At 39.5% G+C, this 23,277-nt stretch overlaps 1 protein-coding gene across 2 annotated transcripts in view; it reads left to right on the forward strand.

Annotated features, from left to right (window-relative positions):
* The window catches only part of EHD4 (EH domain containing 4), a 63,802-nt gene extending 45,149 nt beyond the window's left edge, over positions 1-18,653 (forward strand). For both annotated transcript variants that reach the window (XM_048855661.2, XM_075129687.1), the window contains exons 5-6: positions 5,580-5,744; positions 10,077-18,653. In XM_048855661.2, coding sequence (XP_048711618.1) covers positions 5,580-5,744; positions 10,077-10,613 — 702 coding nt within the window. In that variant the 3' untranslated portion in view covers positions 10,614-18,653. The remainder of the gene's footprint in view (positions 1-5,579; positions 5,745-10,076) is intronic.
* Positions 18,654-23,277: the final 4,624 nt, after the last annotated feature.

The following is a 23,277-nucleotide window of genomic DNA, read 5'->3' on the forward strand; positions in this document are numbered from 1 at the left end:
GTAGGCAAGGACTGGCCTGTCTCCCAAGACTTGTGAGAGTGTTGGGTCATCCTTTAGGATAGGTTGTAGATCCTTCATAATGCGGGGTTTTAGTTGGGGGCTGAAGGTGACCGCTAGTGGCGTTCTGTTATTTTCTTTGTTAGGCCTGTCCTGTAGTAGGTAACTTCTGGGAACTCTTCTGGCTCTATCAATCTGTTTCTTTACTTCTGCAGGTGGGTATTGTAGTTCTAAGAAAGCTTGACAGAGATCTTGTAGGTGTTTGTCTCTGTCTGAGGGGTTGGAGCAAGTGCGGTTGTATCGCAGAGCTTGGCTGTAGACGATGGATCGTGTGGTGTGGTCAGGGTGAAAGCTGGAGTAGTTGGTGGTGGGATGGAAATTGTTGAAATCATGGTGGAATTCCTCAAGGGCTTCTTTTCCATGGGTCCAGATGATGAAGATGTCATCATGTCACCATGATTTCAACAATTTCCATTCCACCACCAACCTCAGCCTGGTCCAGTCCACACAAGAGATCCACTTCCTGGACACTACAGTGCTAATAAACAATGGCCACATAAACACCACCCTATACCGGAAACCTACTGACCGCTATTCCTACCTGCATGCCTCCAGCTTTCACCCTGACCACACCACACGATCCATCGTCTACAGCCAAGCTCTGCGATACAACCGCATTTGCTCCAACCCCTCAGACAGAGACAAACACCTACAAGATCTCTGTCAAGCTTTCTTACAACTACAATACCCACCTGCAGAAGTAAAGAAACAGATTGATAGAGCCAGAAGAGTTCCCAGAAGTTACCTACTACAGGACAGGCCTAACAAAGAAAATAACAGAACGCCACTAGCGGTCACCTTCAGCCCCCAACTAAAACCCCTCCAACGCATTATTAAGGATCTACAACCTATCCTAAAGGATGACCCAACACTCTCACAAGTCTTGGGAAACAGGCCAGTCCTTGCCTACAGACAGCCCCGCAACCTGAAGCAAATACTCACCAACAACCACATACCACACAACAGAACCACTAACCCAGGAACTTATCCTTGCAACAAAGCCCGTTGCCAACTGTGCCCACATATCTATTCAGGGGACACCATCACAGGGCCTAATAACATCAGCCACACTATCAGAGGCTCGTTCACCTGCACATCCACCAATGTGATATATGCCATCATGTGCCAGCAATGCCCCTCTGCCATGTACATTGGTCAAACTGGACAGTCTCTACGTAAAAGAATAAATGGACACAAATCAGATGTCAAGAATTATAACATTCATAAACCAGTCGGAGAACACTTCAATCTCTCTGGTCACGCAATCACAGACATGAAGGTCGCTATCTTAAAACAAAAAAACTTCAAATCCAGACTCCAGCGAGAAACTGCTGAATTGGAATTCATTTGCAAATTGGATACTATTAATTTAGGCTTAAATAGAGACTGGCAGTGGCTAAGTCATTATGCAAGGTAGCCTGTTTCCTCTTGTTTTTTCCTACCCCCCCCCCCCCCCCGATGTTCTGGTTTAACTTGGATTTAAACTTGGAGAGTGGTCAGTTTAGATGAGCTATTACCAGCAGGAGAGTGAGTTTGTGTGTGTATGGGGGTGGGGGGGATGTGAGAAAACCAGGATCTATGCAGGAAATAGCCCGACTTGATTATGTAAAGAGTTGTCACTTTGGATGGGCTAGCACCAGCAGGAGAGTGAATTTGTGTGGGGGGGTGGAGGGTGAGAAAACCTGGATTTGTGCTGGAAATGGCCCACCTGTTGATCACTTTAGATAAGCTATTACCAGCAGGACAGTGGGGTGGGAGGAGGTATTGTTTCATATTCTCTGTGTGTATATAAAGTCTGCTGCAGTTTCCACGGTATACATCTGATGAAGTGAGCTGTAGCTCACGAAAGCTCATGCTCAAATAAATTGGTTAGTCTCTAAGGTGCCACAAGTACTCCTTTTCTTTTTGCGAATACAGACTAACACGGCTGTTCCTCTGAAACCTATTCTTATTACAGTATCTGAGGGCCTTTTATCAGTTTGTCTCTTGGGAAACTGAACCAAAGAAAAAGCCACTCTTACACTGGAATAAGAATGTCTGTGTGGGGGGTTTATGCCAATGTAACTGTATGGTTTAATTGACTATACAGTAAAACTTTCCTGTGGAGGCAAGCCCTTAGTGAAATGAGTTTGTGATGTGGAAAATTGGGGACTAGGACTACTGATATTGCCTGCAATATTTTGAAAAAAATATCTTTAGAAACAATTGTCAATCATTATTTAAAATTCCATTTTGATACCATGTTTCTATTAATATTTGTTTCTTGAAAGTTAATATGTCCTTCCTGCAGTTCTCATCTGATTTCATCAATCTTATTGGCATACTAATTGCTTCCAAAGTAATTGATTGTGATGACTGAGAAGCATCAGGAGCAGATGACTCTTAATCAACAGAAATTCTGTTTAAATACAAAATAAAAATGGATGAAATTGAATTTTTTTTAAAGTGAAATTAGTGTTCATTGAATGTACTGAATTGACAGCCATGGAAAAGAAAGTCAGCTGCTTATCCATAGAACAAGCAACAGCAGTGTAATATGTCTCAGTCCTAGCTGATCTTAAAATAGCTGTCATTCAGAAACTGCAGAGCTGCACACTCTTCTTTGAACAAATCATTGTGAAGTATTTTATCTTGGTCCGTTTCTCCAGATACCCGCAACACCTTCCCTGTCTGTCCTGAAACTTGTAACACATCCAAAAATAAAACAAGTGAATTCCCATCTCACTGTCAAGTTCTGGGTCTTATCATTCCTTTCTAGTGTCACTTCAAAGCCACAAGGGTGTTAGGTATTACTTATAAAATATTTTGAAGATGGAAACATTCTTATATTATGAAACACGTGATATTTACGCAACTGTAATCAGTTGGAATAAAAGTGCAGGATTGTAGTAATTGTGCCTTTCAAACTTGCAGTTCCATATTTTTTCTAGATGCTTTGTCCATATATAAATCTATTAAATCCTGTATGGCTGTTATAAATTGGTATTGTGTTAGAAGGGTGCATTACCCATACATCTCCCTTCCTGCAGATCTAGAATTTGTATACAGCAAGTTGTCATCTTAATTTTTAATCCATTCCTCCATCTGTGCAAAAATTTAAACACAAACGTTTGTGAAAACAAAAATGCAAAGTGTTTTTTGTTTGATTGTTTTTATGTGTACGAGCAACACTGATATGCATATGGTCTGTCAGTGATTAGAGGAATGCAGTAGCTGTCCACAGACCTCGACTGTAATGATCCTTTCATTAGATCTTGAAGGAATAGTGAATTAATCACATTTAAGATGATCAAAATGAAGCCAAAGGAGAAAAAATATTTCAAATACAACCCCAGCAGTATTCTTCCAATTCTTCATTCTTCTTCTCCCTCCCCTGGTAATCATGTAACTGATTCTTGCAGTTGTCATTTATCATATACTTAGAGATGTATCATATTTCAGCATTAGTATTCCTCATGTCAGTGTCTTTCTCAATAATGGCACACTAGTTTAAATCATTGAAATATACACACTGTGAACATTCATACACTAATTCTTTTTTTCCTCATTGCTATAAGAAATAGGTCTCACCTGTCTGAGAATGTAACAATCATGGTGTTCTCTGCAATGATACATTTATAGGATAACAGGAATTTTATAAACAATGTTCAGTTTGTCAAACTTCTAAAACTAAAAGGTCATGTTTAGTCTTTTCTGCTAATTCAGTCGGGTATCTAATTGTCATTTGGACTCCCTAGAATGTGAATGTTCTTGGCCTACATCCCAAGTGTATAACTGATCTGCCAATTGCAAGGTTTTGTGGTTTTTTTTTTTTTTTTTACAAGAAAACTAACCATTTCAGAACTCTTGATTCTTACACTGGAATCAAATGAGACACGGTTATCTTCTTGGACACTTTACAGTGCATCTAGGCTCTTCACTTTTGAACCTTGTCATCCTCAACACACATACACACCCCTTTCCGCTACAGATGATGCCACCTGTGTCTAATCTGTTTTGGTTTGAAGGGAATCTATGCAATCTTACAGGCTATGGGTGAAGTGACTTTTTCTCGAGGATTGCAAGGTGACATTTGTTATAAAACAAGAGGGGATGCTCAGTGCATGAATGTTTGGTTTTCAGTTTGCTTTTAGGTCCATTTCTATAATGTCTTTGTCATATGGACCAAAAATCAACCTTTTTTAAAAAAATTCATTAGTACACACACAAACGTAAGTCTTCCAACTAAAGCAGCGATACCAAAAGTGGCCTACCGAGAACTCTTAGAACTCAGGAATATCATAGAATGCTGTAAAACATATTCTGTAGTATCTATGTAGGTATTTGTACTGTGCTTATCACCATGGTGTTTGCATGCCTATGTTCTGTCCACTGCTGCTCTCTGCTGCTTTTCACTCCCACTGTTCCCCTCACTTCCCTTGTTGCTAACTTTTTTGAAATCTATCAAAATGTTAGAAATTATTTTGAAATAATTATTTAAGTTTTGGTGAAAAATCATTTTGGATTTTTTCTATGTATAATTGCTTGTATGTGTGTGTATTACATCTATGCATATATTTAAAAAAATATTTTTACAAAGTAAGGCCTCAATCCAGAAAAGATTTTGACACATGCTTAACCCTACACACTGTGAGTGGTCTCATTGACTGCAATGGTCATGTCGGATCAGAGGCCCAAGTGAGCTATGTAAGCAGCAACACATTTTAGGATTCATACTAAAGAAATATCTTCCCTTATGCTGGAATAATTCTGCGTTCCCCCCTCATGCTTCATAAGGCAATCAAGATATACTGTTGTCTGTCATCTTTTTGTGGCTGCCTAAATACAGAAACCATGCACTTAGATCCATGCACTTGTTTCACTTACTCCACTTAGATCATCCTATCACTTGACATTGCTTAGATTGCTTGTGGGACTTTTTTTTTTTTCTCTTCCCAAAATAACTTATTTGGCAAGGCAGATGCAGTTGTTTCAATTAAACTTAAAAGTGGGGCTCTGTGTAGGCACAGATGACACCCACACATAGCTCTGTGTTGTTGACACTGACAGAATGTCATGCTGTGCTTCTCAATAGCTGCACTCAACTTTTCAAGCATTTTTTGGTGAAAATTTAAAGAACATCTGCTTATTTTACAAAAACCCATCAAAAGGCTTGGGAGAAGGCAGCGAATGGGTTTGTGGAAATATGAGCTAACCAGCAAAGTAGGAGCTACCTGAAATGCACCTACATCTCAAGGGCCTCTTCAGCTCAGCAGTTTGTCTATTTTAATATATTTCTCAATAAACCATAGTCGATATCTGTTGTCCCTAAGATGTGTTAATACCCAACTCATCTTTCGCATTTCCTTTTATAGCCAAAAGGAGGAATACTGGCATGGATTTTTGACTCGAAAGCTCATGCTCAAATAAATTGGTTAGTCTCTAAGGTGCCACAAGTACTCCTTTTCTTTTTGCAAATACAGACTAACACGGCTGTTCCTCTGAAATTCATAATAATGCCAACCCTCATCCATTTCTTCTAGGTTCATGCTTACATTATCGGCCATCTAAAGAAGGAAATGCCATCTGTATTTGGAAAAGAGAACAAGAAGAAGGAGCTGATCAGCAGGTTACCTGAAATTTATATCCAACTGCAACGAGAGCACCATATCTCGCCGGGAGACTTCCCAGAGGTCAAGAAAATGCAGGTACATTAACTCAAACTAAAGTGCAGTTGTACTCTGACTATTAACCAGTGACTTCTGACAAGCCTGGCAAATGTAGGAACACGACAGTATCTCCCATAATGCTCTCAACAGTTTGGGTTCTGCCAGCAGTGGCAAGAAAGTGTCAGAAATTGATAATGATTGAAAACTGACTGTTGTGTCTCTCACTAGATTAGCATGAGTTAGGATCACAATAATGAAACCAATGGATTAATTCCTCTGAAAAAAAGTATCCTAAACTCATAATAACATAGAAATCAAACCAGTATTTCATCTAGTTCAGTATCTTGTCCCTGTAGACAATTATGGAATAAACTAGTGGTTGGTTTGTTCCCTGAAATTAAGGGTTTAGATCCATTATTTTAAAAAATCCTATTAAATGTAACTGTGGATGTTCATTATCCATATACATGTCTGATCCTTCTTTTTTTTAATCCTACTGTGCTGTTGGTCTCAATGGTTTCTTATGGCAATGAGTTCTACAAGTTAATTATGCATTGCATAAAAAACAAATTAAACAACCTTCTATCACTTTTAAACTTACTGCCTTTCAGTTTTATAGACTGTCCCCTTTCTCTTATGTTATGTTAACATGTAAATATGAGTGTCTAATTTACCTTCTTTGTACTGGTCAGTATTTGTACAACTCGTGTCTCTTCTTGTCTGCTATTTCATCTAAACAGTCCCATTCATTTCAGTCCCTACTCATATCTTTTCATGTCCTCTAATCATTTTCACCATTTTTCTCTGAGATCTCTTCAATTTCTGCTATATCTGTGTTCGAGATAGGGTGACCAGAAGTGAGCATGGTATTCCAAATGAAGGTGGACCATTGATGTATGTAATGGCAGCATAATATTTTCAGAATGGCTTTCTATCCTATCCTTTATACACCCTAACATTTTTGTTTGCTTTTTTTTTTTTTTTTTTTTGATCACTACTATGTATTGAGCAGAGATTTTTATTGAGCTGTCCACAGTGATGTTCAGGTTTCTTTCCTGAGTGGCTGCAGTTAATTTAGAAACCAGTAAGTTGTATGAGCAGTAAAACAAGGAAAACTCAAGACATAGTTCAGGAGTTGGACACTATAGGAATAATTAATCAGGAGGGAGGGGTGACTGCTTGAAAAGGTAGACTTTAAGGAAGGATTTATATAAAGAAAAGCAGAAGAGTACAATCTCCTTTTTGCTAGGCAATCATTGATCATGGAGTTCGAAAACAGGCAAATAACAAAGTAGAACACTTGAGACTGGCTTGTTACTAAAACGAATTCTTCAGTGGGACTTAGTGTTTGAAAAATGACTGGTGTATTTTCCTAAGTCTCAGCAGCAGATGGCAGCAAAGTCCTGACAAGCGATTTCTCACACACACGTTCATGCTAGGGAAAGAACAGTGTGGCTAGCTGACTGATTTCAGAGTAACAGCCGTATTAGTCTGTATTCGCAAAAAGAAAAGGAGTACTTGTGGCACCTTAGAGACTAACCATGCATCCGACGAAGTGAGCTGTAACTCACGAAAGCTTATGCTCAAATAAATTGGTTAGTCTCTAAGGTGCCACGAGTACTCCTTTTCTTCTAGCTGACTGAGTTGATCTTTGCTTCCTGAAACTAAACTCATCAGTACAGACTTTGTAGCAGGTAATAGTGAATGAATTCCAGCCAAATAGATTGATTTAAAGGAAACCGATAGTCTTTTGGTCTTGCCAGCTTGCAAGTGTATAATTAATTTTGTGTGCACACATGTTTTAAGAAATGTGAGTCAGCACCACTAGATTCCAGAGTTGTATGGAGCAGGGAAGCCGTGAGTTAGCCATGATTTGTCAAAGCAATTTATCAGCGTTTAACAGGTGGCTGAGGTTGCCGGGAGGGGAGAGGGGAAGGGGAAAGTTATAGTAGAAAACTACTGTTCGTAGGTTGAAATCTCGACTCCTAGATTGAAATCTTGGCCCTACTGAAGTAAATGGGAGCTTTGACATTGCCTTGAATGGGACCAGGATTTCACCCCTATTCATCCCAAGTGCATGACATGGAACAAATTGTGTACCTCCTTCAGCAAGTGTCCCCAAGACACTTCAAATGTTAAGTCAGTTACCAAGATCTTGCCACAGCAAGATGGGCACTATTTTAAAATCCAACTTTTCTTCTTTTAATAGGTCAGCCCTCTTTTTGGTACCAGATATGTTTAAATGAGTACCAATAGAACAGGTATACTTCTGGTACTAAGAGACTGTAAAGACATGGACCTAAATCTAAACTGTTATTCACTAATTTTAAATCAACAAATAGATAACAAATCTAACTATTTACGTGAATATTTACGAGAAACTACATGAATAGCACCAGCTGATACCATGACAAACAGGAGGCACAGATTTCTGGCCTCTTTGCTTCAGCAACTTGAAGGAAATAAAGTTATTAAGGGCTACAGCTGGTTATAGTACCTTGGATCTGAACTTTCAGTACCATGACATACAGCTTTTTAGAAGGTTCTGATTGCAGTGCATAGAACATATGCACATCCAGGTGTGGGGTATCTATGCTGACATTACTCAAAGTACTAACACTTTTCATGTAGGATTTCTCTTATTCGTGTATTGCGTTTATTAGCAAAATTTGATTACTAAGCTGACATTTTAAATTCAGCTTTACTGTGCAAGAAACTTAGCTCCTAAATGCTATCACTTGTTGGATATGTTTGTTGTGACAGAGCATAATGTGTGAGTGCATAGTACTGCCGTGTTCTGTTAGCAACAATTATCTTTACATAAAATCTTGCCCACTTTCTCTGTTCTGATGAGCAAGATCAAGTCTATTGGTTGAAATAGGTGTAGAAATAAAAACATAATGTAACCATTTCTGGAGCTAAATATAACCATTATGTATATAAGTTAGACAGTTGGGGTCATAAAAGTTGCCGATGTATATTTCCTTGTATTTCTATGGAGTCTTCCTATCCTGCCCTGCTAAAAAACAGAGGTTGGCAAACTAGATGTCACTTTTGCTACCAATAATACCCAGGGGCTATTCCTTTTAGGGAACTGAGACTTTGACTTGACACTTGTCACTAGATCAGTGAGGACAAGCTGTTCCTAGCTGGCCTTGTTGCCAAATGCCCTCAGGAATCTTTGCTCTTTGCCATTTTCATTTTCACTTGCGTGTTTGTGCTAAGCATTTGAAATGACAGCTAATTAGATAGCAACATTTCATAGCAGCCTGAAATATTTTAATAGCTTTATCTCCGCCATAAATGTACATCAACAAGGGCCTGATCTCTCATACCTTACGTGGGCAGGACTCCCACTGAAATCAGTGGGAGTTATAGCTGAGTAGGAAGGCCCAGGTAGGACCGTATTAAAACATTAGTATTGCTGGTATGGGAATAAGGAGATTGTTATTATTGTACATGGTAGTGTCCAATAAGTATCTATTACATTACCTAAAACCTGTTTTAACATTAAAGATATGACAAAAAACAGGGAAGTTCAGTGAACTTAAGTATGACATTTAGTCCTTAACTTGCCTGATAAAAAAAGATTATGAAATTGTAAATGAAATCAGTTATTTGAGTTGTAGAAGTTGGGGCAGGGGGGGAAATTGACTCTAGCTTGAGGGAGGTTCTGCTTATAACTGAAAAAAGTGCTACAGAACATCTTTAAGTTACTCTTAAGAGACATGGGCCTAAATAAAATTTGTTATGCACAGTGAATTTGTACTCCCAGGTTACGCTTCCCCTTCATTCCCTTAGCCACTGACAAAAAGGTTTGTTACAAAATTGAGCCCTGATGCTGCAAATATTTTGACTCATGTTTTTAACTTTCAGAGGATTCTTAAGTGTTTGCAAGGTTGGGGCCTTACTGGTGAACCTCACTCTCTTCCTGTGATGTAATTCCTTATTGATTTTCATATCTAAATATTTTCTTATGAGGAATACTATTAAATGGAAAACTTTGTCAGTTAACATTATATATCAACTGACAATTTTTTGTAAAGTATTTGTTTCTTGAGAAAAATGTTGTAAACCTATTTTATTAGGGAAGGATATATAACGGATTCATTGGAAAATTATGCTTAGACTTTTGAATTTAAGGTTGATCAGTGTATGAGGGTATACATATAAAATATGAACTTTTGTTTCTCTTTCAAGTGGGTTTAGTTTTGAGTTTCTGCAGTGGGAACTGTTTCAAATGAGACCTCTGCAGACAGACATCTCATTTGAAGGAGTTCCTTCAACAGAATCTGCTCTAAAAGTTTTCATCAATGAAACCTTTGCAAATGTTTTGTTTAATCATTGGTATGTGTGTTTTGTTATTGACAGGAACAGCTGGAGAACTATGACTTCTCTAAATTTCATTCTCTGAAACCAAAGCTGATTGAAGCTGTGGATAACATGTTGGCCAATAAAATCGCCCCTCTGATGAGCCTGATAAGCCAGGAAGAAATCAACATGCCTACACAGATGGTGCATGGTGGAGCCTTTGATGGCACCATGACAGGGCCCTTTGACCAAGGATATGGGGAAGGTGCCAGGGAAGGAGCTGATGAGGAGGAATGGGTTATTGCCAAAGATAAACCTGTATATGATGAGATCTTCTACACTCTGTCACCAATCAACGGCAAAATCTCTGGGGTCAACGCAAAGAAGGAAATGGTGAACTCCAAACTGCCGAACAGTGTTTTGGGGAAAATCTGGAAACTTGCAGATTGTGATAATGACGGCATGTTGGACGAGGAGGAGTTTGCACTGGCAAAACATCTTATCAAGATTAAACTGGATGGGTATGAACTGCCCAGCATCCTACCACTTCATCTGGTGCCACCATCACACAGGAAACCTTTGCAGGTGTCAGAGTGAAAAACACAGGGAGGAGATTAAGTGAGGGATGGAGGGAATTGAAAGCACTCTGAATCTTTTTACAGATGAGTTGAACCATCAAGGCTTAACATTAGGTTTAGAGGCAATCTTTAAATCACGTATCAGATTTCACACAAGTTACTGGAACCAGCAGCATAGTACAGAGGTTACTTGTGTAATAGCTCTGGCTGACCTTCACTGAGACAGGTTTATCACAAGTGCCTTTTGTAACTACTTCCACACCTTACATTGCTAAGATAGCAAAGCTTTCTCTGAGAATCACGCTGTCCATGTCTCACTGTATTTACAACCAAAAAGCCGAAACGAGGTAGACCACACCTACAATCATATACTAAACATGAATACCTAGAAAACACAAAGCTCCCCAGACTGTTTAGCAAGTGGAGGGAAACGCTAAAGCTCAAACTCACCTGTTTCTAGAAGGCATAGATTTGTTTAATAAAGATACTTTAGGTGCCTTTGTGTAAGTCCGTATCCCTAGCTTTAGAAAAGGAAGAAATACAAAGGAGTTTGCCTTCATGTATTGCTGTTGATTTTAATAATAATAACTTGTGAGAAGGAAGGGGGACATGGGTAGAACTTTTTGTAAGAATGTTCAGGACATGAGCAGAAAGAAAAGAATTTTTACCAGAGATTATTTTTTAAAATCTGCAATATATTAAAACTGTTTAAATCTGTCAACTGTGCATTGTGGTAAACAGAAGAGATGCTTCCTTTTGCTTTGTGCATAAAATAATGTGCAACTGACTCATCAGCTAAAAAAAGATTTGGATCCCCACTGTGTTGGGGGTGGGAATTTCGAGATTTCTGTTTAGCTGCTTTGCACATTGTTTGGTGTAAATTCCTGAACTTTTCCAGTTATAGCACTGTTTGGTCCTGGTTCTTGGAAGCAAGGGAATTCACATGTTTAAGCAGAAACAGAAGCCTTGTTTTAAATCATGAGGGAAGGCTGTGTTGTATTAAACTTCTTTTCAAGATACACCAGACCCTCACTAGAATGCGGGATTTGGGATCCATGCGCGGTACCGTGTTAACACGGGGACTGCGTTAAAATGAATTGCAATTAAAGTAATTAAATTTGGGATCCATGGCCGTGACCGTATTATATGCAAATTTGCACTATATAGACGCACATTCTAGCAAGGGTCTGGTGTATTCAGTGTGCATGTTCAGGTGGCTTGATAAATTCTCTTAGGATTTACACTCAAGGTTTACAACCAATTATATGGATATCTTTATGTCCAAGTATTCTTTTTAGTTTCTTTTATTTCAGCAGAATTTTGAATTCTTTCCTTTGTTAAAGGGAAGCTGGCAAATGTAGAAAAAATTGTTCCACTCCTACTGTAGCATCATTTTCAGAAGGTAGGCCACTAAAGGGCCAAGCCAGCTTCCACTGAAGTTAACAGGAGTCTTTCCACTGACTTTCACAAAAGCTGGAATTGGTCCCTTAGAGTAGTGCTTCTCAAGCTATCTGATGTGAGGGACCGGCAATTTTTTTTTCCAATGTGCGCACAGATCGGCAACCGATGGCTTGCGGAGTCTGCGGACCACCACTTTGAGTAGCACTGCCTTAGAGCATTGTTAATTTATTAAATAAATATTTGGGAGGGAAAGAAGTGCACCAACACTTCACTTCACTTCACCATCCTTCCCAATTGTACAATCAAAGAATATTGATCATGTGAGATACACACAACTGATTCGAACATCCCTGTTCTCAGTTCTCCAGAGGAAAGTGATTCTCCATCCCCATTAATTTTAATATGCTTTTTCTTTTTGCACGGGGAGTGGGGGATAGAACAACAATTCCTTCCAAACTTGGCAGTTAGTTTAGTTTATGTGCATGTGAGTGGGAATCACCTTATAATACATATATAGCATAAAAGACTATAGGTATCAAAAGTACTGTAATTTTGAGCACTTTTTCCCCTTGAATCCAAGAAAGGTAGATTCTGGAAGTACCTTCTGGGACAGACCAATCCAAAGAGTGATTGACTAACCTATTGGGTGAGGAAGGGAGAATTTCCTGAGAGTAACTAAGTAGGCAGATTCATTTATTCATGTCTGAATAGCAATGACATTATAGCAGAATTTTCAGAAGCCTTTACAGTTCATTGCTAACTTTGAGCACTCAGCATATACCTTCCAGTGATGTGTTGTACAGCCTCCCTCCATCTCCTCACCGGTTCCCTATTTCCTGAGTGTAGTTGGTTGAAATTTATAATTTTCAGGAATGTCCGTGTTAAGTACTTAAATGCTCTAAGAAGATCCTCCCCTACATAGCTTTTTTTCTCAAGCTTGTATACATTCAAGCTCTTCAACTTAGCCACTTACTTCAGTTCTTTCAATACTTTTGATCAATCTAGTAGCTCTTCCATATGCCTTCTACAGAATTCATGCAGCCCTGAGCAGTCAGACCAAATCTTAGACATGGGTCCTTGATTGAAACTTCACCATGAGTTTGTATTGCACAACAGTACACCCTCCATTGGATTGTTTTTAATCATTTAATGTAGCTTAGTGTTATTCTTTGCTGCAGTTTAACAATATATTCCCGTCTTTACTACACTAACATGTAATATGAAGTCTAAAGACATACACAATATTAAAAAACACAGCAAATGGAAGCAAAAATTTTAATCCATCTTTATGCATATCTCTAGCTTACAGCTATAGTAAGGTCTTATGGTATATATGCCAATAAATAGTTATCCATTCCTATATCTGTGTGCTAATTGTAAATATTCCATTAGAAGGTTCTTTCTTAAGTTGATTTAGGAACCGCTAAGATATTTCAAAGAACTGATCTAATTTATTCACAAATGAATGAGATGCTTTTTGTAATCAACTGTTAGGTATATTACCTTCACTCAGTTTTATAAGTGAGAGAGGGCTGTCTGTCAACCATCTCTTCAGCAGCAACCACTTGACTGTTTGTTTGATACTGCTAGTATTTTTTGTTAAACAAACCAAACATCTCAAATCTCTTAGCACGTCTGTGTAAAACTGAAAAGTAGTACTTCAGGGTCTCAGGTTAATTTATATGTTAAATCCATACACACTATTTCATTAGCCTGTGGTTATACCCAGAAATTACAACTGAGTACCTAATTCAAAGCAACTCTTCCAAAAGTAATTAGATACATGTTTGTTGATATTGAAATATTACTATTGGTTTTTTGGCTGGAGACAAACCCTCTTCTGGATCAGTTCAGCCATAAGGTTATTTGTTGTTGGTGCATAAGCTCTCATACATCCTTGCCCCAGAGTCCATCTGATGCCTTGGTCTTTGGAAAAGGAAGTTCATTCTTCTTGACTGTAGCAACAACAGTCTGAAAGCTCTCCAGTGAGCTTGTAAGATCTTATATAGGCATAGCGTGTTAGCAGAAATCTCTGCCAGAAGTCTCCAATCTGTATTCTGCCCATGTGCTGACTGTGCTTTCATCTGCCCCATTCTATGTTCTCTGAGGCTTTCACATTAACCCTAGCCAACCAGTGTGATCTGGAGTTCTGAAATATGCTTGCTGATATCTTAAATATAATACTGAATACACTACTCCAACTACAGTTATCACTAGGTTGTGGAGACGGGGTGGGAGAGGATGGGAATTTTCTCAGGATTGCCACGGTCATACACCATTAGCTCTTTAACCATTTTACCAAGACTGAATATCTTACGTGTGTCTCTGGTTCTCTGTATCACTTCCAGCTGCTTTGAAGGTCTGTGTAAAGTTGCATAAGTCCCTTCTATGATATTCAGTTTTTCAGACGACTTACATTTTTTCAGGGATCTTGGCGCGTCTTCCATCAAGTAGGTTTTTGTGTTTACCTGTACCCAAAGTCTCCAGTTGAAGATTCTCAGGTATTCTGCTTTGTTCATAATTCCCCTTTACCTTTTCTTTGCCGCTGACTCTTAATGCTTTGAAAAAAAAATTTCTCCAGTTTTCTTTTGATATTTTTGTGAGGATTGCTCAGGTTTCCAATTGAAATTACCTCTGTTCCTTTCCTCTTTTATACATGTTCTTCTGACCTGGTGTTAGGCCTGATGAATCCAGTGTGCCCTCTGCCTTGTCTCTCATGGTGTACATGAGAAACATATACTCATTTTTGTTGACAAACCCTGAGAACAAAAAGCTGTTCAAAACTGTTTATGTTGGCTATGCTAATTATCAGAAAAATTAAAGATTACTGGAGCATGTATGGGAAAATAACTCCATTGTCCTGCATGGGGCAATGATTTCTGTTCCTTTTGACTTGTGTTTTATCCCCTGCTGCTTCTGTGTCACCAAGGCAACTTGTTGACTTCCTCAAAGCAACTGTATAAATGACCCTTTGCATTTCTGGGCCCTTTAATGCTACCCTGTTTGTGGCCTGAAACCTACTTTCTTAGCAAAGCTTCCTCTTTACTTATCCTTTTGAGGGAAACAGTTTATTTTTCTTTTCCTGTCTGCTTTTCCATGCTTGTTTCCTCTTTGAGCTGATCATAGCCTTACACACATTGTCTGAGTACTTCATGCTCACTCTCTCCTCTTTCACCTCAGCTATGGCAGGACAGCATGTTTTTAGGGTTCCTCCAGTGTTTGGGGGACATGAGATGGAAAACAAACCCTTCCCTTACTGAAGAGGAGCTTCACTTCTTCCTTTTATCTCAGTCGCCTGCATGTGGGAGGCAGGCACTTCTGATACTGTCATGTTACAGGTTTCAGAGTAACTGTCCGGGACAGTGGGGTGGGAGGAGGTATTGTTTCATATTCTCTGTGTATATATAAAGTCTGCTGCAGTTTCCACGGTATGCATCCGATGAAGTGAGCTGTAGCTCACGAAAGCTCATGCTCAAATAAATTGGTTAGTCTCTAAGGTGCCACAAGTACTCCTTTTCTTTTTGTCATGTTACATGGGCTGCAGTCAGGGGAACGGAGCATAAAGAGGCGTGTTTGGTAGCAAGAGAGAGAATTGCCTTCTATTAATGATGTGATTTGCACTACTTCCAGGTTTAATGGGGTTCTCAGTAGTAAAGTCCCTTCTAGCACAAAGTCAATGGGAGTTTTGCCTGAGAATGGACTGCAGGATTTGGTCCATGGGTGTTTTCATGAACAGAGTTGTAGATTGTACATTCCTTTTTAGGTAAGAAGGATACCAAAGAGCAAGGGAAATGGATACAATAATATCTTTCTTAAAATCTGCTGGTCCAGACTGTTTTCAACTTAAACTAATGCATTCTCCAATCCTACATGTGAAGTTGTGCTTTGAGAAGGAACTACCTGAGCGTTACCAGGATTCTGCTCTGTGTGAAATCGATGGAGCCATTTTAGACTGTGACAGAATGGTGACGCTACTTTACCCAGACAGGCTTTCAGGCCCTTGTATCAAGGGTACCCTGCTCTAGTTAATTATTCTTGAACACTCAATCTGTTTTTCATTACTATTCCTTCCTTAATACAGTTTAGTCACCTCCCCATCCCCAAAACTCCAAATCAGTTAAGGGCAAAATTCAGTCCTTATGCATCTCCATTAACTTCAGTGGGGTTGTGCCCATTTATGTCAGGGCTGAATCTAGCCCCGGGTCTGTACAAATACCTTGTTATGTTTAATAGTGACACTGATCTTCTGTGTATTTATACTTGCTACTGTATTTTCCACTCCATGCATCTGATGAACTGGGTTCTAGCCCACAAAAGCTTATTCTTTAAATAAATTCATTAGTCTCTAAGGTGCCTCAAGGACTCCCCGTTGTTTTTGTGGATCCTCTATGTAATTTATGCGGCAGGTTATAAAATCACTTTATTTTTATGATAGAATATTGTTTTGTTTAATAGAAATTGAGACTTTAGAAGCAGTTGTACTGGTGTGAATGTGTTACATTTGTATTATCTCTGCAATCGGGCAACTGCACATCCTAGCACCTTCCCTGAGTATCTTGGCTACGGAGATTCACTGGGGGAAAATGGGAAGAATCTTTTACTGCAGTCTACTGCAGCGTAGAAGGAAAACAGGATCTGAATAGCTGCTGATCCTCCAGCCCTACACCTGCCTTACCGCTGACCTTTCTGTGTACAGATACATAGTGGACCTGGGCTGCAAATCACCACTGTGTGTAGCCTCCAAATCTCAACTCCCTGTGTCACAATGGAACCGTAATTGTTCCACTGCTTTGGGACCTTCCCTACCTGCTGAAGAGAAGAGCAGGATTGGTCCCTCAGTGACTTGCTGTCATTCATTTTCTCTTTCTAGTTTTGTTAGTGAAAAGGTGGTGACACAGCCTTCTTTCCACTCCTCTGTGTGCAGGCTGCCGCTTCATGGCACTTTCAACATGGATAATGAATAGAGCCGGTCAAATTTTCAGATGAAACATGTTGATTTTGCCCAAATTTTATTTTGAAACAAAGCGCTTCATTTCGATAAGGTCAAAACATCTCATTTTAACTGTTCCATTTCAACTTTTTTATTTTTTTATTTTATGTAATTTTTAATAGAAAATAACTGCCAAAGCAATGCAGACAAAAGAACCAAGAATACCTGGACTTTGTTGTGAGATCAATACACTGCACTATCTGGGTCTAAAAAGTTACAGTCCAGCAACTTGTGAACCCATCAAAAGCGTCTCCCCGCCCTTCCACCTCACATATCCTTTGCCATTCTTTAAAAAGAATTATGACACTGGTCGGGAAGAGTGGAGAGAGGGGAAGGAGGATACAGGAGAGGGAATTTTGACAACAAGAAATGTGGCTCCTCCGCTTCAATGTTCTTTGTCATTACTAGAGAACTGAGTGAAATTTCGAGTTTCTATTTCATGGCAAATGCTGCAATTTTGAAATTTGCTTTTCTTCCAAATTAAGAATTTCCTGCAGAAAAGAATATTTTAAAAAAAATTATTTTGACCATATAATTTCAAGAAAGTCAACATTTTTTTCATTTCAGTGAGGTAAAAAATGTTGACAAGTCCTAAATGAAATGTATTTTCTGATTAGTTGCTGGGAACTACGTTACATCATCACCACCACCACCACTCAGTTTGACATTATTATTATTGTGCTCAGGAAAGACCCAGGACTGGGTTCTTGTCTATACTAGAAAGAGTTTGCCAGGCCTCACCCCATATGCCCAGAACCCCCCTAACATGCCATACCCGAACCCCACCCACTGAACCTCAACCCCTGCATCTGGAGCCCCCCTGCACAAAGACCCCCTGCCTCCGGACCCCCACTCCTGCACCCCAGACCACCCTCCACTGAGCTCCCTGCATTCAAATCCCCACCCCCCTGCATCACCAGACACCCACATCCAGACCCCCACCCTACCAAACCCCACTCCCCCAGCACCCAGACTCCCCCATTGAGCCCCAACCACCTTCACTTGGAAGCCCTTGCAGAGTCCCATTGCCCCTGCACCTGGAACCCCCCCAACGAGCCCCTTCTGTGCATCCAGATCCCCCCACACCTAGACCCCCACCCCCCACTGAGCTGCCTGCACCCAGATTGTCCCAAACAGAACCCTTTCATCCCGCACCTGGATCCCCTCACACTTGGATCCTGCCTGGTTGGGCCTGGCTGCCTCATACCTGGAAGGGCCTTATATGTCCACACCCAGTGTACAACATGTGTCTTTGGTGCAAGGTATGGAAACTTATACGGAACCTGCTCTTCATATGCCTGTCTCAAGATAGCGATATTATTAGTCCCTCACTTTCATCAACTTGCCTACAACACTTAAAAATGCGTATCTTTTCTAACAATGTGCTGTTTCTACAGTTTGATAGTTTGTCATTTTAATTCAGTCAAAGAGTTTAGGATATATTTTCTGTTTTGTGTGTGTAACTTCCTGAGCACTGAGAACATGCCACTTTGCATTTTCTATTTTACACAATCACCTGTCCTTGTGCCATTGTTAAATATTTAAAGTTCATGCCAAAGGTATTGTCTCTCATTTTTAAGGAAATGTTTAATAACAAATTTGAATATGCTTTGTATCCCTTTCAAGGGGTTGTGATAACACTTGCTGATTAATAAACTGTTAAACTACCTACTGCTTTTGGGTTTGTAAAAGTGTTTCTGAGAGGAAAAACAATTAGAAGAGGAAGTTTGGTCTAGTCATTTAGATAATTACCTCCTAATTACTACTTCCTTCTGTGCTACGGAGTACTCTAGTCTATTTCTCAGGAGTCGCAGCACTACTCTTACCTAGCCATGTTACCATGGGCAAGCCACTTAATCTCTGTGCCTCAGTTTACTTCTCTGTAAACGGGTCACAATGCTTGCCTTACAGGTGCTGTGAAATAATCAGTATGGCCCTAGAATTCGCTGCAGAATCCAGTGCCTACCCCAGAACTGTGCTCCAGGACCTGTTTTCATTTTTAAAAAATCCTTTTCTAGCTCTTGTGGTTGAAAATAACCTTCCAACTATGAACTGAGTATAAACCAATGTAATGATGTCTTTCTGTGTACACAAACAGGCTGAAACAACTTGCTTTGAAATGCTCTTTATTAATTTCCGTGGGAATGTTAATCTTGAAACCTAACATTAGTTTAAATGGCAATTTAGCAGAAAATATCCAGCTAATATGATTATTCCACAGTCCCAAATCATTTTCCACACCTTCCCAGGTGCCAAAGCATCCATTTCTCCAAACCATTTGCCAAAACCTCCAACTTGTTTCTTAACTTCGGGAATGTATGAAACCATTGTCAGTTAAAAACAACAAAAATTTCATTACATGATAATTAACACAGATGTTCCCTTGATTTTATTATTTATTTGGGTGAAAATAGTTTTTTTTTATTTACCTGAAGCTGCTCCAGAAATTCCAGTCTGAGTGCCACAGAAAAGAGGTATCCTTTTTGCGCAGTGAAGTCTAGGTTACTGAACAAACAAAAGGTTTTTTAGCATAGCAATAAGAGTTAACAGTGTTGTCTCAAGCCACATTAGAGGTCAGTGCAGCTATTGTCTATATAGGATGGTACTTCATGACAAATCTGGAGCATAACCTTACAATACTGAGACATGAAGAATTTGCGGTGGTTTTGCACACATCTCATTACTTTGATCTCGCATAACCTCCACAGTAAAACAAAAAAGTATTACTAGGTTTATGTATAGAAATTTGTAGCCAAAATCTCTGGCCAGCAGAGCTGTGTGAATGATTATTTCCTATGGCAGGTGTTTAAAAAAATATAAAAAAGCCACTAGAAAAACATACTGGCAAAACAGGTTGAGTAAATTTGTATTTTTTTTCCAAGAAAAAAATTCCAATTAAAGAGGCAAGAAAAGAAAGAGAGGAAAAAAAAGTTACAGATGGGAGTCAAGGGGAATGTCCAAAGAGAAGAAAGCAGCAGAGCATAATAACAGGGCCAGCTGAGTATGAGGCTCAGGAGAATCTACTCTTATGCAATTAAATTTTATAGTTAGAACACATTGATAAAAGTTGAGAGTGTCTAAAACAGTAAATTCTTAAAAGAAATTCCTTCCAAGTGTGTAGTTCAAGAATGTTGAATGGACAAATTCAAATATATTTCTGTAAAATGGAGAATCCGTAATAGAATGCCTCTTTGATTTGCCTCCCTAGGAATATGAGGACACACATCCATGGGTGATCAATGCATGGAAAAATCACAAATACTTTTCTAGCAGTGTTGCTTCTTCTGCAGCAGGAAGGTAGAATTGTGCATTTCTGAGCCAGATATTGATATACTTGTTCCATAAGAAGATTTGATATTCTGGATAACAGCTTCAAGAAATCTGCAAGCATGGTGAAGACCCTGATAGTTTAATAGCAAATATTCTTCAGCTCTTCAATCATGGTAGGAACTGTATGTTCCATGGGGACTATTGGAAATGGATTTATTGTGGTTAAGAATTTCATTGAGTGGTGGGAGGGATAGCTCAGTGGTTTGGGCATTGGCCTGCTAAACCCAGGGTTGTGAGTTCAATCCTTAAGGGGGCCATTTAGGGATCTAGGGCAAAAAATAGGGATTGGTCCTGCTTTGAGCAGGGGGTTGGACTAGATGACCGCCTGAGGTCCCTTCCAACCCTGATATTCTATGATTCTACGATTAAAAGTAGAAAACTCACCACATGTGATGCTATCCTGATCACTTTGGGCTTATCCAGATCTTTCTTTCAATGGACACTACTTGTGCATGCTGTCTGCATTTTGTGCTATCCTTTCCTGTATAGTCAAAATCAAGGGAAAGAGACAGTTGCAGTCCTTTGTCTTACTAAATTATGCCAGTGCCTAGTTTGTCACCTGACTGTTTTCTACAGCTTGAAAATTGTCAGCTTGAACCAGCCCACCTTTCTCCCCCAGCTGAAACCGAGACTCCTTGGGCTGGTGCTGTGGTTGCCCCTGGGCTTGGTACTTCTCTTTCTGATCACCTGTGTCCCATTCACATGAGGTAATCGCAGAACATCCTGGAACAATTCAATTTCCAATCTTCCTGGAAATTGCACAGAAATAGTCCCATGAAAGGTGAATGAGTTTACCTTTATTTTTTAGCTTCAGCATTGGATTTGCCCTGCCTGCCGTCATGTTTATCATTTCTGTAGTCCAGTTAGAAATATCTCTATGGAGACATATCAGGCAGATGCAGTAGTGTTCATCCAGTTTCAGCAGTGCAAATAGAGAGGCCCATGTAGGTGCCGTTTAAAGCACTGCTCTTGTTTTTCTTCCTTCATGTGTTGACTTTTATAGCTTTTATTCTCTTTTCATATATGTTGAAGGTCATGAGCCCTTGGAGATGGCTTTGTGCAATAGTGGTATGTACCTCTCCTTTTGTACATTCTGGTATATTGATTCTGAGCAACCACAAAGTTTTGCAGGCATTGGTGAGGATATTCCATTCACCCATATTCCATATCCCGTTCACCAGCAGTAGTTTCAGATTATCCTATAACAACTCAAATCCTTCCTCCACCACCCCCCCACCCCCCAAATCTCTGCATTATTTACATGGAGAACTGATAGAGAGAACTAGATAGTGATTTTGGCATTGGATTCACCCCATCCTCCTCCATGTTTATTATTTCTGCAGTCCTCTTAATCCCATCTCTATGGAGACACAACAGGCAGATGCAACGGGTTTCATCCAGTTACAGCAATGCCAGTGCAGAAGCCTGGATCGGTGTCATTAAAGCTCTTCTCTCCTTCATCCTTTATGCTTTCAATGTTATTGCTTTGTTTCTTTTGCTGTCAAATATTTCCTCTTTGGAAGCCCCTTGTTCAGTAACTGTACAATCAGATTGTTGTCTATGCCTGTACAGAAAGCATCATCTTGACAGTGGTGTGGAAACCGCAGGTGGAGGTTTGTTTGAGATGAGATGGAGCATAAACTGAGGCAGAAGCAGGCCCCACTCCCTGCTACACAGATCCAGAATGTGAGCATTTTACAGTCCATGGAGGTTCATTATGGAAGATGTCATCTGGCCAGGGAGTCTGGGCCATGTGGGAGAATGGAGAAAAGAGGAACCAAACTATAACTTCTATGAGGCCCTGTGGCACCACAAGAAGTTGCAGTTTAATATCAAACTAACTTGAAACTACATGTTTTGATTTGGTTCAACAAACAAAAATGCCTTGATGTGGAAATACAAATGTTTAGTGTTTTGATTGAAGATGTCAAAAATAAAACTTGGCAATTTCTGAATTGATATTTTTGTAATTCTGTTTAATGAAAGAAAATTTAATTTATTTTTCTGTTCCAATTCAGGAAGAAAGCAAATACCAGAATCTCCGATAGCATGGAAATCCCGATGGCCATCAACTTTAGTAAATACACTGGAAAAAAACAAGACTGCTTTTCCCTCTCTTTCAGTTTTAGTAATAATAAATAATTGCAATAATAGTGGGTAATATTCTCAGGTGTATGCTATTAAAGTTGATTGTGTCCAGAGCAGATGGTCATGAGGAGTTGGTGGAGTTATATCCCATCAATAATGAATACTCCAGTTGTCAGCTATGCTGTGACTTTAGTTTTGTGGCTGCTATACTGTAAAATGCAACACCATTTGCTGCCACCAGGAATCCTCGATACTAGATGTGTACCTGCCTTCCCTGGCAACACTCCAGACTCACAGTGGTGTAACAGTAGAATTTGGGCCACAAGGACTGATCGCCCCAACTTATTGAGGTCAGAGGCAAACCCTGATTTCTCTGCAATGGCAGAAGAATGGGGCTGACAGTCGCTCACAGGGGAGATTCTTTTTTAAAGGGTGAGCTGTACCTGAAATGAACAAAATGTAATTTCCTTTAACAATAAGTGCCATATCCCACACTTCACTTCATTAGTTCAGATGTGCTCCTCTGTGAATCACCTGAGGCCTCCCTCTCTCCAGATGTTGTTCAGGGGCTGACTGGTGAGTGTGTGTTTGTACAGTTCCTCTCATTGTGCTGACGCATAAATATATGTTTAAAATGGCTTTATTATTATTGTATGTATTGTTATAAACATTGTTGCTCATTGTCATACCCGAGGATTTAAAAAAGCATAAATTGAGACATTCAAGATCTATAGAGAATTCGTCCCATGGTCCTCTACTGCCTATAGTGTTACCACTTAGCTAGAAGAGTAGGAACTTTGTTCCACATATTTAATCATTAGCTAATGATTAACTCACATGTTTTATGGAAGTGATTGTACACGTCATAGAAAAT

The sequence above is a fragment of the Caretta caretta genome, chromosome 6, assembly GCF_965140235.1.
Source record: "Caretta caretta isolate rCarCar2 chromosome 6, rCarCar1.hap1, whole genome shotgun sequence".
In the NCBI taxonomy this organism is placed as follows: Eukaryota; Metazoa; Chordata; order Testudines; family Cheloniidae; genus Caretta; species Caretta caretta.